The 19,460-nt window shown below is 38.4% G+C and overlaps 1 protein-coding gene across 1 annotated transcript in view; it reads right to left on the minus strand.

The window, feature by feature from the left end:
- The window catches only part of jhy (junctional cadherin complex regulator), a 72,860-nt gene that overhangs the window by 6,645 nt on the left and 46,755 nt on the right, over positions 1 to 19,460 (minus strand). Inside the window, exons 5-6 of the mRNA XM_063038502.1 lie at positions 13,910 to 14,706; positions 8,862 to 9,153 (exon numbers count right to left, since the gene is read on the minus strand). Coding sequence (XP_062894572.1) covers positions 8,862 to 9,153; positions 13,910 to 14,706 — 1,089 coding nt within the window. The remainder of the gene's footprint in view (positions 1 to 8,861; positions 9,154 to 13,909; positions 14,707 to 19,460) is intronic.

The raw sequence follows: 19,460 nt of genomic DNA on the forward strand, positions 1-19,460 counted from the left end.
AAATGTTATTAAAAATATATATTTTACAAGTTGCTCTGAGGAACAACATGCAACTTTTAAAATGCCAATCAGTTGTGATGTTCCAGGATTCATAAACACAATTCTTGTGACAGAATCAACTTCACTTAATGTCTAGAATTAGTTGAGGATTGTACTCGTGGTCTCATAAAGCTTAAAGAAAACTACAATAAATTGAAGAATAGTTTAAAGCTCAGAAGTTTAGAGCTAATCTATAGATTTACTCAGAAAAGTGTTTTCAGCATTATGTTCACATATATGATTACCTCAATGATTAAATAACAATTCATGATAAAGGAGTTACTAATTGTCCCTGAAAAGGAAGGAATACAAGAGTCAAGAGCTATGCCAGCCAGATATCACAGATTCTTCTTTCAAAGTCTTGCAGTTTCAGAATTGATAATATCAACTAATCATTTTCAAAATTCAGTTTGAGAAAACAAATATTTACTTTCTATTGTAAAGTTTTTCATATACAGTTTAAGATTATGAGGAAATTTGATAAAGTTCTCACAGGTAAAATGTGAAAAATTCAAGTGCACAAATTAAAATCAAGAGGAAGCACAATGACCTTTTTGGTTTATGGAGAGCACAATTAGGACAATTTGCCAAAGAAGCCAATTGAAGAAGGCAATATAAATGTGCAAAAGCAAGAAAAAATGTACACCTGAACAGTGATAAGATTGATGGTCACAACCAAAAATATCTGGCCCTTGGCCATGTCTAGCAAGGAAATTTTAATAGTTGAAGTGTGATGCCATATTTACTTCTGGTATAAATACTGATTAAGTGGAGGAGATTCCTGAGACAAACTTCAGCTTGCAATACAACAGATATCAGATCAAAGGGTCAATTCTCAGCAACTTCTACCCATTCTTACATTGCACCATTTAATAACAAGATTACAACTTCTTAATGAGTAAATAAATACCTAAAGGGCCTACAACTGACAGAATTAATAAGCACAAGGAGAAATAATTATTATGGCGTGGGGGGAATGAATGAATCAGACAGATCTGTAATTTGAGCAGAGGTTAATCTCCAAAGCCAGTCTACAGGGCAGGGAGCTGAGAATAACTAGATCAAAAGTGAGAGATACAGTACCCCAGTTCACTGGGCTTTATGCTAACATTCTAAGTGCTGTTTGGTCATGGTTCTGATAATCACTTTAACCATTTGTTGCTTTGGCCGCTTCACTGGTACATTTCAATCGTCCATCAGCATTACCAATATTCTCTCCAGTAAGAAATTGGAACACTTAATTAGAATCCAAAATCAAAAAGATAAAGACATATACAAGCCACGATTGGCATCAGTTGATAGATCCATGACTGGAATATTCACATGCCTCCTCAACTGTGAAACAATAATTTACATTATCAAAATCAATTAATTGATAGGATGTACATGTACCTAACACACTTCATTAAATAAGGTATAAAAGAATACACCAAATGAACCTACTTATCATGGTAAACTAGTTTCAAATCTTCCGCTGAATAAACAAACTAATCTGTTGTATTCTAGCTGAACAACTACTCAACCACTCACAGAATTTGACAACTGCACACAACTCATTGCAAAACAATATTCTCATAGAATATGACGATGTAAAAGCTAAAGTTAATGTTTTAACTTCATCTGCCTAGGATTTCCCTATTCTCTCTTCTACCTGCTGAGAGAAGACAAAGGAGTTTGAAATCCCAGAAAACCAGACTGAAGAACAGCTTCTTCCCCACTGCTATCAGATCAGTACTCTTCCTTCACACCCCCTTCTTGGTGGTGCTGCCACATTCTCACACTCTCAACTCTACCTCTCTTGGTTATCCCATTATTACCATTTTAGCAATTCTTTTGCACTGCTTCAGCTAGCACTACTCTCTTTGCACCATTGTGCTGTATTGCACTTATCACTATATTTATTACTGTTATATTACCATGTTTTCTGTTCACTCTAAGAGCTTTATGAGAGCAATCAATTACATTGCACCCTGTGTATATGACAATAAACTATCTGAATCTGAAAATCAGGTACCTAGCTTCTCACATCTGTTATCTCCAAAATTACATGCAGTATAATTTCAAATATTTTAAAAATTATAACATAATAATTTCAAAACTTGGACTCAGTATAAAAATATAAACTTTAATACTAGATCTGCTAATAATTCATTTTAATTAATATACAGAGTCTATCGCCATGCCAGCGGGAATCACTGTTAGCATTTTCTGCACTGGGTTAATGTGCACCAACCCACCTGCCAATCTCTCCCTCCTACCCCATATCCACTTCATGAATTAAAGCTAACCACATCACTGTCATAATAAAATCACTATACTACTTCCTCAAAGAGGCTTAAAAACCTCCCACCTACCCAAATCTTACTGATCATCCTTTAGATTTCAAAATCGCAAATTTATTTAAAATTTTATGCTTTGAATTAAAAGCTAGAAAGGGAATTCTGAGAAATAAACACAAAGCATAGTGGATATAATTTTATCTATCATTTTCTTAAAAAAAAACAATCTGCCAATGTTTAAAGTTTACATTGTGATACTAAAATGTTGGCATAGATCAAGTCTTTAACATAAGCTCTTTGCCAGTCAATACAAAGTATTTTTTTCAACCAAGCTACAAAACAGGAGCACTGCAGCTTAGGAAGCGATGATCTATTGGTATAGTCATATAAGTGCTAAGTGTTCAGTGTTACCTCTTCACTTACTACAGGAACTTAACTGGATTCCCATCAGTTCTCATTTGAAATGGTGAATAGATTTAAGTAGGATGCTAATGGTTCATAGTGCAATCAGGGATTTTTCTTCATGTTAAAACATTGACAGTACCTGTATGTCTCTCTGAACTCTTAAGGGAAACCTGGAATATCTTAAGAAGAACAGTACTCTCGAAATAGAAAACTTCTAGCATTTCTAATCTAGCTAGAATTGGGGAGGTGGAGGGTAGGGAGGCTGATATGGAAAGGTGGCAGGATATCTGGAGAACCAGTGACCATAAAGTCAGCTAGAAAGAACTAAGCTCATGGGAATCCCTCCCTCCCAGGACAGTTTATAGGTTTAGGATAACATAACTGGGTTTCTTTGAGGAGCAGTAAATAAGGAGCTTGACAAGAAGGCCCTCACTTCTATCTGCAACACACTTAATATCACTAAGAAAAAGCCACAGTAACCAGGTCTCTGGTGCTGAGTCTGTGTCTCTGGCTTATGGGGGTGGCGGGGGGGGGGGTGGGAGAAGAGAAGAGCAATGGTGACATAGGGGTCAATAGTTAGGGGATCAGACAGGAAATTCTGTGGACATGAAAAAGACTCCCAGATGGTATGTTGTCTCTTGGGTACCAGCGTCACAGAGACTTCTCAGATTGAGTCTACATATAGCTAGGAAAAAGGATGAGGTCCTAAAAAGCAAACTAGGAAGGAAGCTGAAAAGCAGGACATCAAGGGTGGTAATCTTAGGATTGCTGCTTGTGCCACGCATGAGTGAAGGTAAGAATAGGATAATATGGCATATGAATGTGTGGCTGAAGATTTGGTACGGGGGCAGGGTTTCAGATTTGTAGATCATTGAGATCTCTTCTGGGAAAGGTATGAGCTGTTACACTGGCTACACCTTAACTTGAGGGTGACCAATGTCTTCGCTAAGTTGTTGGGGAGGATTTAAACGAGTTTGACAGGGGCATGGAAACCACAGAGGTAGGTCAGACGATGGAGCAGTTGGTGTAAAGGTAGATGCAATGTTTAGAGAAACTGAGAGGAAGTATAGGATATAAATGCAGTCAAACTGGATGGGTTGAAAAGTGTTTAACTTAATGTGGGAAGTATCAGTAACAAGGGTGATGAACTTAGAGCATGTATCAGAACTTGGACCTACAATGTTGTGGCCATTGCATATACTTGGCTGTCACAAGAGCAGGATTAATTGCTGGATATTCTGGGGCTTAGATTTTCAAAAGGGACAGAGAGGGAGATAAAAGAGGTGGGGAGTGGCATTGCTTATAGGGGTATCATAGCTGCAGAATAGGAGCATATCATGGAAATATCATCTACTGAGCCAGTGTGGGTGGAAGTCAGAAACAGGAAGGGAGCATTCAATATTAGGAGTATTCTATAGACATCTAATTATAACAGGGACATTGAGGAGCAGATCAATAGGCAGATTTTGGAAATGTGCAAAAATAATAGGATTATTGCCATGGGTGACTTCAACTTCCCTATTATTTATTGGCACCTTCTTAGTACAAAAGTTTTCGATGGGGCAGAATTTGTTCAGTGTTTCCAGGAAGGATTCCTGAAATAATATATGGATAAGCCAACAGAAGGAGAGGCCATATTGAGTCTAGTACTAGGCAAGAAATCTGGTCAGGTGACAGAATTCTCAGTGGGCGAGCATTTCAGAGACAGTGACCACAACTCCCTGACCTTTACCATAGCCTTAGACAAGGACCCCAACCTCTTACTCAGTGTCAGCAAAACCAAAGAGCTGATTATTGATTACAGGAGGAGGAGGAAAACAAAAGTCCATGAGCCTGTTCTCATTAGGGGATCAGAGATGGAGAGGAACTATAACTTTAAGTTACTTAGCATTATCATTTTAGAGGATCTGTCTTGGGACCAGCACATGCCATCACAAAGAAGCAAAGGAGACACAGAAGCGCCTCTACCTTATTAGAAGTTTGCACAGATTTGGCATGTCATTTGAAACTTTAACAAACTTCTAAAGATGTGTCCTGACTCGTTGCATCATGGTCTGGTATGGAAACACCAATGCCCAAGAACATAAAAGGCTTAAAAAACTGGTAGATTCAGCCCGGTCCATCATAGGAAAAGCCTCCCCACCATTGAGCACATCTACAAAGAGCACTGTCATAAGAAGAGTGTCCATTATCAAGGACCTCCACCATCCAGCCGTACTCTTCTAATTGCTGGATTTGGGAAAGAGTTACAGGAGCCTTAGATCCCACACCACCAGGTTCGGGAACAATTATTCCCCTTCAACCATCAGGCTTCTGAACTAGTGTGGATAACTTCACTCACCTCAACACTGAAATGATTCCACAACCTATGTATTCACTTTCAAGGACTCTACAACTCATGTTCTCAGTATTATTTATTTACTATTTAGTTGTTACTATTATTATTTCCTATTTGCACAGTGTCTTCTTTTGCACATTGTTCTTTGCCAGTCTTTGTTTGCGTGGAGTTTTTCAGTAATTCAATTGTATTTCTTTGTTCAACTGTGAATGCCCTCAGGAAAATGAATCTCAGATAGTATATGGTGACATATATGAACTTTGATAATAAATTTACTTCGAATTTTGAACTTTGAAGGATAAAAACAGATAGTGTGGAGAAGTATTTAATTGGCGGAGGGCTAATTATGATACTACAGGTTGACTACACCTGATCCGGAAAATCAAAAATCCAAAAACCTCCAAGATTCTAATTTTTTTTGCACACTGACATGACGCACAAGTGGAAAATTCCACAAGGCACTAGGAAGGCTCCCAGGTCATGCGCAGGTCTCTAGGCACCACAGACAGTTCTTAGAAGTGATCTCACATACGTAATGAACAGAAATTAATGAAAAATAGAAAAACTGCATAAGGCAAAAAATTAAGATCTCAATCGTGTATTGAAAGAGTGGATTCATAAAATAGGCATCCGTTAGTCTCATGAGACCATGGATTTGCGCCTTGGAAGGTTTCCAGGGCGCAGGCCTGGGCAAGGTTGTATGGAAGACCAGCAGTTGCCTATGCTGCAAGTCTCCCCTCTCCATGCCACCGATGTTGTCCAAGGGAAGGGCATTAGGACCTATACAGCTTGGCACCGGTGTCATCGCAGAGCAATGTGTGATTAAGTGCCTTGCTCAAGGTCACACACGCTGCCTCAGTCAAGGCTCGAACTAACGACCTTCAAATCACTCGACGAACGCCTTAACCATTTGGCCATGCGCCAACATGGATTCATAAGCATCTAAGTGAACATATGACATTTAAAGGTATGCTAATCATGAAACAATCAAAGATCTATCATAATGAACTGAAAATTAAAGGTAATTGTGAATATTCAGGCTAGTTGCAGAACTTTAAGAAAATGCACGGCATTAAATTTTTAAAGATTTGTTGTGATGAAACATCCGCTGATCACAAGCAGCAGAGAAATTCATTGATGAGCTTGCCAAGATCATTGCTGATGAAAACCTAACACCAGAGCAAGTCTACAATGTTGATTGTTTTGATACCTTACATAAAACATAAAAAAAGTAAATTACAAGTATAGTGTACTGTAACTTTTCAATCAAAACATGGTATTGTAGGTGGAGACTGAAAGCCTGTCATTGTTTGTTGTTGTTCAACAGCTGATTCAGGTATTCTCCCGATGCTTTTGTTACCCTGCACACATTATATTTTCATTATATTAATGGTATCTAATAATTTTTACTGTTAACTACATATGTGTAATGAACAAGTATGAGACACAGACTGCTTACAGGTAGTACATAAATTCAGAGTTGGAAATTATGCCGATCAAAGCATCTCATTATATATTAAAAAATCCAAAATCTAAAATACTTCTGGCCTCAAGCATTTTGGATAAGGGTCATTCAACCATTCAACAGCAACTTGGGAGTGTAATTTGGGAACAGATGTTCTCAGGGAAATGTACAATGGAAATGTGAAGGTTGTTTAGGGAGTATTTGCAGGAGATTCTTGATAGGTTTACCCTATTGAGAGGAGAGCTAGAAGTGAACATGAGAAAACCTTGGTGAGTAGGATTAGGGAAAGCCCCGAGGCATTCTACATGTATGTGAAGAACAGGAGGATGACTAAACTGAAGGCAAGACTGATCAGGGTTAGAAGAGGAAACATGTGCTTGGAGTCGGAAGAGGTAGGGGAGGTATTTAAAGGTGCTTCAGCATTCATCAGTGAGAGGGACTTGATGAATCTGAGATCAGCACAGAACAGGCTAATGTGATGGAACATGTTGAGGTTAAGAAAGAGGAACTTCTTTGGAATTTTTGAAAAATATTAAGATAGATAAGTCTCTGGGGCTGGACAAGATATAGCCCAGGTTACTACAGAGAAGAGATTGCCGTGCCTTTGGCAATGTTCTTTGTGTCCTAATTGGCTACAGGAGTAGTAATAGAAGAACGGAGGTGGCAAAAGTTATTCCTTTGTTCAATAAATATAATAGGGATAATCCTGAGAATTATAGACTAGTGGGCCTTACATCAGTGGTGGGCAAACTATTCAATAGGATTCTTAGAGAAAGGATTTATAAGCATTTATAGAAGTATTGTCTGATTAGGGATTTGTGAGGGGCAGGATGTGCCTCACAAGCTTGATTGAATTATTCAAAGAGATGTCAAAACAGTTTGATGAAGGCAGAGCAATGGATGTGATACATATGAGTTTTAGTACGGTGTTTGGCAAGGTTCCCCATGGTAGGCTCATTCAGAAAGTCAAGAAGCATGGATCCATGGAAGCCTAGCTGTGTGGATTAAGAACTGGCTTTCCTACAGAACACAGAGAGTCATAGTAAATGGAGCACGTTTGGCCTGGAGGTCGGTGACCAGTGGTGTTTCTGAGGGATCTGTTCAGGGATACCTGCTCTTTATGAATTTTATAAATGACTTAGATGATGAAGTGTAGTAGGTGGGTTACTAAGTTTGCAAATAACAGGAAGGTTGGTGGTGGTGTGAACAGTGCAGAAGGTTGTCATAGGTTACAATGGGATATTGACAGAATGCAGAGCTGTGCTGAGAAGTGGGGATCGGGATCAATCCAGAAAAGTGTGAAGTGATACACTTTGAAGGTTGAACTTGAAGGCAGAGTACAGGATTAATGGAGGCACTCTTAGCAGTGTGGAGTAACAGAGGGATCTTGGAGTCCATGTCCATAGATATCTCAAAGTTGCAGCGCAAGTTGACAGGGCGGTAAGAAGGCGTACGGTGTGCTGGCCTTCATTATTCAGGTGACTGAGCTCAAGACCCTCGAGGTAATGTTACAGCTCTATAAAATTCTGGTTAGAACATAATAGGAATATTACATTCCGTTCCGGTCATTACATTATAGGAAGAATGTGGAAGATTTCGAGAGGGTTCAGAGGAGATTAATCAGAATGCTGCCTGGATCAGAGAGTATGACTTATGAGGAAATATTGAGCAAGCTAGGGTTTTTCTCTTTGGAGTGAAGGAGGATGAGAAGAGACTTGATAAAGGTGTATAAGATGATGAGGCATTGGTAGAGTGGATCATCAGCATCTTCTTCCTCAAGTGCAATGGCTAATGCAAGAGGAAATACTTTTAAGGTGACTGGAGAAAAGTACAGGGGGGATGTCAGAGGTACTTTTTTTAATGCTGAGATTGGTAAATGTATTGAACGCACTGCCTGGGGTGGTGATAAAGGCAGATACATTGGGGATTTTAAGAGAGTATTAGATAGGCACATGGATGAATGAGGGTCATGTAGGAGAGAAGGGTTAGATTGACCTTGGAGTAAGTTAAAAGGTCGGCACACCATCATGGGCTGTTCTCGTCTATATTCTATATTAAATCCATGGTCATGGCATTGTTGCTTCCAGGAAAAAATCTGTAGTATCCTAAAGAGCCTATAAGTGATATCAGTCAGTCTAAAATTCACAACTGTATTGCTCTTCTTTTAAAGCAAAATTGAAAGAAGCAAGCTCAGGTTTGGCGTCTGCACATTCAGCTGGGTGTATTGAAGGGTGATGATAATTTCAATAATAAGAACTAAACTCTTCTATATACATAAAATGGTCTCATAATTATTTAATAAAATGAATAAAAACTTGGTAATTTCTATTTTTACCTTTAAGTGCTTTTTTTCCTTGAGTTTATTAACCTTCTCCATTTGTGCTAAGTAGCCATCCGAGTTACAGCATTTCATTGATGGTCCCATTTTTTTGTTTGGTCTTGCATCCAGTTCAGAATCACTCTCTGCCATGGGATAAATGGAAGGAAAAACCACGTGGGAGTCAGGGTGTGTGTGAGCCAGGTGTGGTGTATCCTTATAAATATTCTTCATTTGCTGAATGAGTTGCGTGCTTGTAGACTGAACCAACTTCTGCTGATGTGAAGGCAGAAAGGGAAGTGCAGGGAACCTTGGGAAAAAACAGAAAGGAAATTCAATTACTTTCATTCATCTGAATGTTACTAGCCTACATCATTGTTGTACAAACAGGAATTATTTGGTGAAAATTCTAATCATTCAGGGTAGACTTATGGATGTAGTCCTCATTCCCTGCAATGGCATGGAACAGAATACAAGGAAATAGGAGCATGGGTAGTTCACCCAGCCCCCCCAAACCTGCCCCAGCATTCAGTATGATCATGCTGATTTACCTCAGGCCTTAACACCTGTTCTGTGATAGTTACCTACTGACATTAGTTGCACTTTCTTTCAAAAAATTATCTACCTTTACTCCAATGATATTCCCTCCACAAGCCTCCAGGGTTGTAAATTCCAGTGCTCACTCTGTGAGAAGTGTAAATGCAACTAAGTTTTAAATGAGTGCTCGTCCTATTTTGTAACTGTATCTCCTCATTCATGACTCTCCCACTAATGGGAACATCTTAACATCTACCCTGTTCTGTCCCCTTAGGATCTAATGTTTCAATGAAATCACTTAATGTTCTTCTAAATTCCATAAATAAAGACCCATTAGCCTCCCGTTATAGCACAATCTTCTCAGCCCAAGAATTAGCTTGACAAATCACCTTTGGAGTATTTCCAATGTATCCTTTCTTAAATAAAGGATTAAAACTGTGCACAATATTCCAGGTGCGATCTCGCCAATATATGCTAACTCTTTGTGATCCATACACAAAAACACTGAGATGCTCTTTACGTAACTCATTTGCAATCTCTCTTCATTAAGATTATAGTCTGCCCTCTTTTTGAAATGTGTGACCTGACACTTTCCCATATTAAACTCCATTTGCCAAGTTTTGAGCCATTCACTCAACCTATCCTTTTGCAGAAGCATATGCCCTTGTCAAAACATACCATTTGACATACATTTGTATCATCAATGAACACAAATTTCTTACATTCTTCCCTCTATTTCAGGTTATTATAACACAGTCATGTCATCTGAACATGCATCAAGAATGGCAAGTTGAAAGATAGTAAATTCCTTGTTTATTTACTTTTTCCATATAATTTTCATGAGAGAATTTTATTCCACATCTCATACTTTTATGTAGAGACTTGTGAGTTCTTTAAGAACAAATTTCATTTATCCATATAGCCGTAACTTGGGGGTCACGTGTAATAAGTAATACAGTCCAAGACTGATCCTTGGGGCCCTCCACTTGTTATATTCTTGCAGCTTGAAAAACCCATTTATTCTTAATCTCTTATTTAATAACCAGTATTCAAGTCAAGCTAAAAATCAATTCCCCTATCTCATGAGTTGTTATCTTTCGTACCAGCCTTTAATATGGAATCTTGTCAGACGTCTTTTGGAAATCCAAAGTACCCATCTACATGTTCAAAATCCATCTATAAGTTCCCATCTATTAATTCTGCTTGTTACGGGGATAAACAAGAGTCAGAAAGTCAATGTGGCACACTGGTACTCATATATAAAACCTGCTGATATACATGGACACACGATCTTGATTTTAAGATCACTCTTTATCAAATGGATTTTACAAATGGAAGCTGAATCTTATATAGATGTTACATCGTAGAGGATACAACACTGGTATAGAAGCAGCAGACTCTGCCATTCTAATTTAACACTGAACAAAAATTCCTTCAGTAGACATGTGTAGCAAGGGTAATTTTCATGTTAGGCACAGATGCTGGTAAAATATTTCAGATTACTTCCATTGTTTTTTAAATAAATTATTAATGTGTTAGGTTGTAAAAATTTTAATTTGTGTTTAATGCTCCTCAGTTCTACAAATGACATATTTGAAAACAATATTAAATGTAGCAAATTGATTACATGAAGCCAAATATTTTTAATTTTTAGAGTATTCATCTTAAACTATCTATATCCTGTTAAAAAGCGTTGATATCTTCATTGCAATATGAAATTCCACTTGCATCAAGTATATAGGATTATTTAGCTTTGGAGCATAAAGGAAAACATTGGATTTCAGGAAACTGTTGGACAGATTTACATTACAAAATGTCAAATTTCTCTTCTACTGTGGCCAAAGTGATAACATGTAGTTTAGTAAAGAGGAATTTACACTATAAATTACCTAGAAACAACAGATTATTCTAATTTATCAAAATACCTATTTAACCTCATCACCCATGGCTTTCATTTTGAGTCGGAAAGCCACAGATGAATTTCTCAATCAACTTCACTTTTCAGGCCCATCATTGAATACCCACTATGACAGGGCATGAAAACATTCTTTTCAGTCCTGATTGCTGAATAGGAGCCATCTGGCAGATGATAACTAAGTGTCAGCAAGTTAAAGTAACAATTGTTAAGTACACTCAAACTTGCTCAGGGCTTACAATGTACAGTACATTAAAAAAAAATTACTCTTTCATCTGATTTTCCTGATGTTTTTTTTTAAAAATGAGAGAAACCATTCTACTCAGTAATTGGAAAACTAATTAAAATGTTAGTTATAATAAATAAATAAATAAAATTAATGTAACTTATATAAATCATTTTGAAATGAATGAGATTTAAGTATATCATTAATGTTTTTATGAGTTTAAAGTATTAACTTTCAGGGCACCATACTAGCACTGCAGTTAGCACAATGTTATTGCAACTTAGGGCATCAGAGTTCGGAGTTCAACTCCTGCATCCTCTGTAAGAAGTTTGCATGTCCTTCCTGTGAGTGCATGGGTTTCTTCCAGGTTCTCCGGTTTCCTCTCACATTCCAAAGACGCATTAGTTAGTAGATTAATTGGCCATTGTAAATTGCCCTGTGATTAGGCTAGGATTAAATAGGTGGGTTTTTAGGCAATGCAGCTTGTTGAGCCAGAATGGCCTGTTCCATGCTGTACCTCTAAATAAATAAATACATAGATAATCAAATAAATAAACTTTGCTTAAAAAGAAGCCATGTAATTTTGAGATAACCAGACAAAGTAATCAACTACAGTATCTGGCAAGAAGTAGAGAGACAAATTCTGTACCAAATGAGTTGAAAACACATATTATTACTACTTCTTGTTTCTTCAGTTTGCAAGGCCTGCTAAGAAAAGCCAGTTCACTCAAGCCACTGTTATTGCAACAATGCAGAAACTGATAATCTCCATTGTGACCAATGGTTCAGTGGTTTTAGATGGATAAATCATGGAGCAGTCATCTTTAGTGGCACCAGTCACTCAGTGATCTGTGCAATGGTCTGAATCAAATAGCACTTGTAGCTGCCAGCTTTACATGCCTTCAGCAAATACCAATCACATTGATGAGATGTTGTAGTAAATATGAAGAGCTGTATATTGAATGTCAACATATGCTCTTTAATGCTGATTTGTACTAGGAACTGGGGGAACTAGAAGGCAGGAAATTAATTAACTGCTACATTGAGAGACTGCCCATCTCCAAGCAGTGCTTGGAGGACAGTGAAATTACTGACAGTAAAATCCACATTCCTTTCGTAAAACTGAAGTACTGCCGATCGCTAGGAGAAATGTACAAAACGAACTTAATATTTCCAGTGACTAAGGTTCTCCAATTGTCAAAAAGGAGAAGAATCACAATTTTTTCCCCACATTATTCCCGGACAACATGATTGCATACAGATATACAGTAACTCTCCTTATCTATCCTATCACCAAATAATAGCTTGCATTTTTATAGCAATTTTGCAGTAAAATGTCAACAAAGTACTTAAGCAATCAAATTTTGATGTCAATATGTTCCAGGATATTTAGGTATAGGGCCACAGCTGAGGCAAATTTATAGGTTTTAAGGAGATTTTTAAATGGGCAGGAGGTGGGTAGAGAACCAGAGAGGTTAACTTCAAGAGTTTGAAGAATGAAGCAAACAATGGTATGGCTGCTAATGGACAATCATTTACAGCTGGGAATGTGCAACAGCAAGGAAATGGAGGAATACACACATCATTGTCTGAAGCAGGTGAGGAGGAGACAAGGACATGGTGGGATTTGATAATAAATCTGATTCTTCAGCAAGGAAAAAGATTTTGTTTGATCACATAGACTGAATGCAGTCTATTAGCACTGAAATGTTTAACCTATTTGGAAACATCAATATCAACTTAACGAACAAAATCTAAGCACGAAGCATTGAAGTCACTGCAGGTATTTTGTCGTTTGACCTTGCAGATTTACATCATTGTTTTCCCCAAGAACCACTGGTAGATTTGAATTCCTCTATGCCAACTTGTTATATATTTTAGAAACAGATTACTGGCAAACGGAATTGCACATTTATCTGAAGAAGCCAGCACCATGTTTTCTAACATCAAAAGAAGTGAGACATAAATTGATTCCTTGATGTACTTAAGCATTGCATATGATGTTTAGTCTTCAGCAATACTGAGGAAATGTGTTGATAGCTATACTGTTTTCTGATGTTTGTCCACTTATTTTTCTTTTTGACTCTCCCAACTTGATAAATCACAATTTTCTTGATGGATACATTCCAAAGCATCCTTTTTTTCACTTTGGCAACATGCCTCATTAACCTTAAAAGGATCATATGTACACAGAACAAATGAATAGATATTCTTCATTGGACATTAAAAGACTCTTCGAAAAACTGTAATACATCTTTCAAAATCTCTCACAATAACAAAACTTTTTACATACGGGTTTTACTTAACAGAAATATGATTTCATTTTACAGATGTTGATCCCAACAAAATTTACTGAAATTTTAAAAGCCAGTGTTATTTTCTGCTTACCCTAAACTCCCATATTCCTTTCCAAAAGCATTGTGATCTTCTCTCATCACTTTTTCCTGATTCACTGAGTGAGGCATCGGATTTGATCGAGGTTGATTGTAAAGACCTGGCACTAATGTTCTAGCACATGCAGCTTTGTGATATTTCGGAGAGAGCATTAGATCATGATGAGTCTGTGCATGGAGTACTTCGAAAGGACTTTGTGCATTATACATGAGTTGACGCTGCCCATTTTCTGGTGCATTCAAAGTTGTTAAAAATTTTGATCTACCAGAGCTGCATTGGTGTGAATTGTGTATAGTCCCTTGAGCATCCTGAAAAAATGGGAGAGGATGTTGGGGCTGCAGTGCATTATAAACTTTGTGGCTTTTGTAATAAGAAGAGTCTTGGCTCATTGGATGATGTGCTGGTACTAGTCTAACAGTCGTTTGTGTGGTATCACTAGTTATAGCTGGGATAAAATCTGAAGAAGTATTTAAATGAATGTTGAGATTCACTATTGGCTGAAGGTTGGGAACAAAAGCAGGACCAACTTGACTGTGTAATGGTGACGCAAATGTATGGTCACTGCAAGGGATTAATGGAACACTGTCATCATCTCTATGAACTATTAGCAAATCAGAAGTATTTTTAGTCTGATGAGCCCCTGCATCTTCAACATGTCGCAACTTCTCTTCCTGCTGGGTTTTCTGTGCATGCTGTTTAGTTGAAGACTTATCAGGTGGTCGTGGAGGTTTCTCTCTCACTATATTTATCAATCCATTTTTCTTAGCAGATAATTGCTTTGTCTTGCAGTTCTGAAAAAATATCATAGCATAAAAATACAAAATATCAATACCAAAATATTGTGGGTAATTTCCATTTGTCCATTTCCTGCTTGATAAACGAACAATCTGCGATTAAAGGTGCTTTGGTAGTACCAATCGTTCCCAGTTTCAGCCAGAAGCAAACTTTTGTTATGTCTGCAAATGGGGGATCAGTTCATGTTAAATGAACAAATGTGCAAATCAAGGTCCTTTTTGTTGGTTGTTAGATGCTGTTTCTAACCTTCACATACAAAGAGGAAGACAACATGTAACAAATGCTCAACCCTGTTGTATCAGGTGCTCCGTGACAGAACTTGAGATTATTGAGGCTGTAGGCCTCTCAATAAACAGGTCAGAAGCCTTTCACCCATTTGCTTGCCATGGGCAACTACCACATTCTTCTCAGAATATTCAGATACCTTGCTGATTAGCCGATACATAAACCTTTTGAGGTCTCTTCAGAGGATTAGTCATCATGAATAAGCCTCTCGTTATCTAACAACTGGGCATTTAAATTAGCTGCTCTGAGACTCATGGGTTTATCGGCTCTACTTGAAAGTTGCACTTTGCATCAGAAATTTTAAATCATACAATACAATTAGTGATAAATTCTAAGGGAGAACTCATCATTGGGAGGTAAGAAAAGCCATCATAGGACGAAGTGCAATACTGCATCAGAATGCAGAAAGAGAAAGGAAGATTAATTAGTGGCCATCCAACATAACTGAGGGTATTACATTTTGAATATAAGGCAGTGTTAGTGATTTGTTTATGCTGAAGTGATGTCTTACTTGAAGGCCAATTTAACTACCAATTTACCACAACAACCATGAGTCAATTACTTCTTGCACAATATTATTTTGTGCTATCACATACTGATGGATTTGCACCTCTGACTGTCAACCTGGTGAGCTTCTGATATGTAAGAACGTAAGACAAAAAGAAGCAGGATTTGACCATTCTGTCCTTCACAGCTATTACCCATTTAATAACTTCATGGCTAATCCTTTACAGCAGTGGCACTTACCCCCAGTAATTGCAACTTTGTTTATTACTCTAGTATTCAAATATCTATTAAAACATTTAGTGACTGAGTCTCTATGGTCCCTTCTGCAGACAATTCCAAAAATTCACTATTGTCTAGGACCTAGGTGAAGAAGCTTTTACTCATCTTAACTATGAATGGCAGACACCTTATTTTGAAATTGGGACACTTGGTTCTAGATCCCCAGCCATGGAAAACGTCATCTCCACCTCTCCCCTGTGAAGTCTTTTAAGAATTTTGTATATTTTAATAATGTCACGACTCATTTGTCTAAACTGAAGAGATTATTGGAGGATATTGCACAATAATAAAATTAAAAAATGATTATGTCAGGAATTAATCTAGTGAATGTTTGTTGCATTTTTGTTATAATAATGACAGGAAATCTCCACATTACAGCTGTTTGAGTAATGGAAATTTATCTTTTCAAGATTCACAAACTACAATCCAAAATCTGGACTAAGCATATTAGCCCTCGTGGAATTTATGTGAGAAAAAGTAAATAAATCAAAACAGTTTTTTAAAACTTAAGTTCCTTGATACATGTACATTTGACAAACTTCCTATATGGGAAATCACAGAATAGACCATTTCTCGGAATGTAACCCTCTTATAACGTGAGGTTTGCCTGTATGTCATTTCTTAGGTAGGGATACCAGATTTAGAAACATAGAAAATAGGTGCAGGAGTAGGCCATTCGGCCCTTCGAGCCTGCACCACCATTCAGTATGATCATGGCTGATCATCCAACTCAGAACCCTGTACCAGCCTTCCCTCCATACCCCCTGATCCTTTTAGCCACAAGGGCCATATCAAACTCCCTCTTAAATATAGCCAATAAACAGGCCTCAACTGTTTCCTGTGGCAGAGAATTCCACAGATTCACCACTCTCTGTGTGAAGAAGTTTTTCCTAATCTCGGTCCTAAAAGTCTTCCCCTTTATCCTCAAGCTATGACCCCTCGTTCTGGACTTCCCCAACATCGGGAACAATCTTCCTGCATCTAGCCTGTCCAATCCCTTTAGGATTTTATACGTTTCAATCAGATCCCCTCTCAAACTTCTAAATTCCAATGAATATAAGCCTAGTCAATCCAGTCTTTCATCATATGAAAGTCCTGCCATCCCAGGAATCAATCTGGTGAACCTTCTTTGTACTCCCTCTATGGCAAGGATGTCTTTCCTCAGATTAGGGCACCAAAACTGCACACAATACTCCAGGTGTGGACTCACCAAGGCCTTGTACAACTGCAGTAGTACCTCCCTGCTCCTGTACTCGAATCCTCTTGCTATGAATGCCAGCATACCATTCGCCTTTTTCACCGCCTGCTGTACCTGCATGCGCACTTTCAATGACTGGTGTATAATGACACCCAGGTCTCGTTGCACCTCCCCTTTTCCTAATCGGCCACCATTCAAATAATAATCTTTTTTCCTGTTTTTGCCACCAAAGTGGATATCCTCACATTTATCCACATTAAATTGCATCTGCCATGAATTTGCCCACTCACCTAACCTATCCAAGTCACCCTGCATCCTCTTAGCATCCTCCTTACAGCTAACACTGCCGCCCAACTTCGTGTCATTCGCAAACTTTGAGACGCTGCATTTAATTCCCTCATCCAAGTGATTAATATATATTGTAAACAACTGGGGTCCCAGCACTGAGCATTGTGGTACCCCACTAGTCACTGCCTGCCATTCTGAAAAGGTCCCGACTATTCCCACTCTTTGCTTCCTGTCTGCCAACCAATTCTCTAGCCACATCAATACCTTACCCCCAATACCGTGTGCTTTAAGTTTGCACACTGATCTCCTGTGTGGGACCTTGTCAAAAGCCTTTTGAAAATCCAAATATACCACATCCACTGGTTCTCCCCTATCCACTCTACTAGTTACATCCTCAAAAAATTCCATGAGGTTCGTCAGACATGATTTTCCTTTCACAAATCCATGCTGACTTTGTCCGATGATTTCACTGCTTTCCAAATGCGCTGTTATCACATCTTCGATAACTGACTCTAGCATTTTCCCCACCACCAATGCTAGGCTAACCGGTCTATAATTCCCCGGCTTCTCTCTCCCTCCTTTTTTAAAAAGTGGGGTTACATTAGCCACCCTCCAATCCTCAGGAACTAGTCCAGAATCTAAAGAGTTTTGAAAAATTATCACTAATGCATCCAGTATTTCTTGGGCTACTTTCTTAAGCACTCTGGGATGCAGACCATCTGGCCCTGGGGATTTATCTGCCTTTGATCCCTTCAATTTACCTAACACCACTTCCCTATTAACATGTATTTCCCTCAGTTCCTCCATCTCACTGGACCCTCTGTCCCCTACTATTTCTGGAAGATTATTTATGTCCTCCTTAGTGAAGACAGAACCAAAGTAGTTATTCAATTGGTCTGCCATGTCCTTGCTCCCCATAATCAATTCACCTGTTTCTGTCTGCAGGGGACCTACATTTGTCTTTACCAATCTTTTTTTCACATATCTATAAAAGCTTTTACAGTCAGTTTTTATGTTCCCTGCCGGTTTTCTCTCATAATCTTTTTTCCCTTTCCTAATTAAGCCCTTTGTCCTCCTCTGCTGGACTCTGAATTTCTCCTAGTCCACAGGTGAGCCACTTTTTCTGGCTAATTTGTATGCTTCTTCTTTGGAATTGATACTATCCCTAATTTCCCTTGTCAGCCATGGGTGCATTACCTTCCCTGATTTATTCTTTTGCCAAACTGGGATGAACAATTGTTGTAGTTCATCCATGCGATCTTTAAATGCTTACCATTGCATATCCACCGTCAACCCTTTAAGTGTCATTTGCCAGTCTATCTTAGCTAATTCACGTCTCATACCTTCAAAGTTACCCTTCTTTAAGTTCAGAACCTTTGTTTCTGAATTAACTCTGTCACTCTCCATCTTAATGAAGAATTCCACCATATTATGGTCACTCTTACCCAAGGGGCCTCTCACGACAAGATTGCTAATTAACCCTTCCTCATTGCTCAATACCCAGTCTAGAATAGCCTTCTCTCTAGTTGGTTCCTCAACATGTTGGTTCAAAAAACCATCCCGCATACATTCCAAGAAATCCTCTTCCTCAGCACCCTTACCAATTTCGTTCACCCAATCTATATGTAGATTGAAGTCACCCATTATAACTGCTGTTCCTTTATTGCACGCATTTCTAATTTCCTGTTTAATACCATCCCCAACCTCACTACTACTGTTAGGTGGCCTGCACACAACTCCCACCAGTGTTTTCTGCCCCTTAGTGTTATGCAGCTTTACCCATATCGACTCCACATCCTCCCGGCTAATGTCCTTCCTTTCTATTACGTTAATCTCCTCTCTAACCAGCAATGCTACCCCACCTCCTTTTCTTTCAAGTCTATCCCTCCTGAATATTGAATATCCCTGACTGTTGAGCTCCCATCCTTGGTCACCCTGGAGCCATGTCTCTGTGATCCCAACTATATCATAATCATTAATAACAATCTGCACTTTTAATTCATCCACCTTGTTAAGAATGCTCCTTGCATTGATACACAAAGCCTCAGGCTTGCTTTTACAACACTCTTAGCCCTTATACAATTATGTTGAAAAGTGGCCCTTTTTGATTTTTGCCCTGGATTTGCTGGCCTGCCACTTTTACTTTTCACCTTACTACTTCTTGCTTCTACCCTCATTTTACACCCCTCTGTC

This window comes from Mobula hypostoma, chromosome X2 (assembly GCF_963921235.1).
Source record: "Mobula hypostoma chromosome X2, sMobHyp1.1, whole genome shotgun sequence".
Lineage (NCBI taxonomy): Eukaryota > Metazoa > Chordata > Chondrichthyes > Myliobatiformes > Myliobatidae > Mobula > Mobula hypostoma.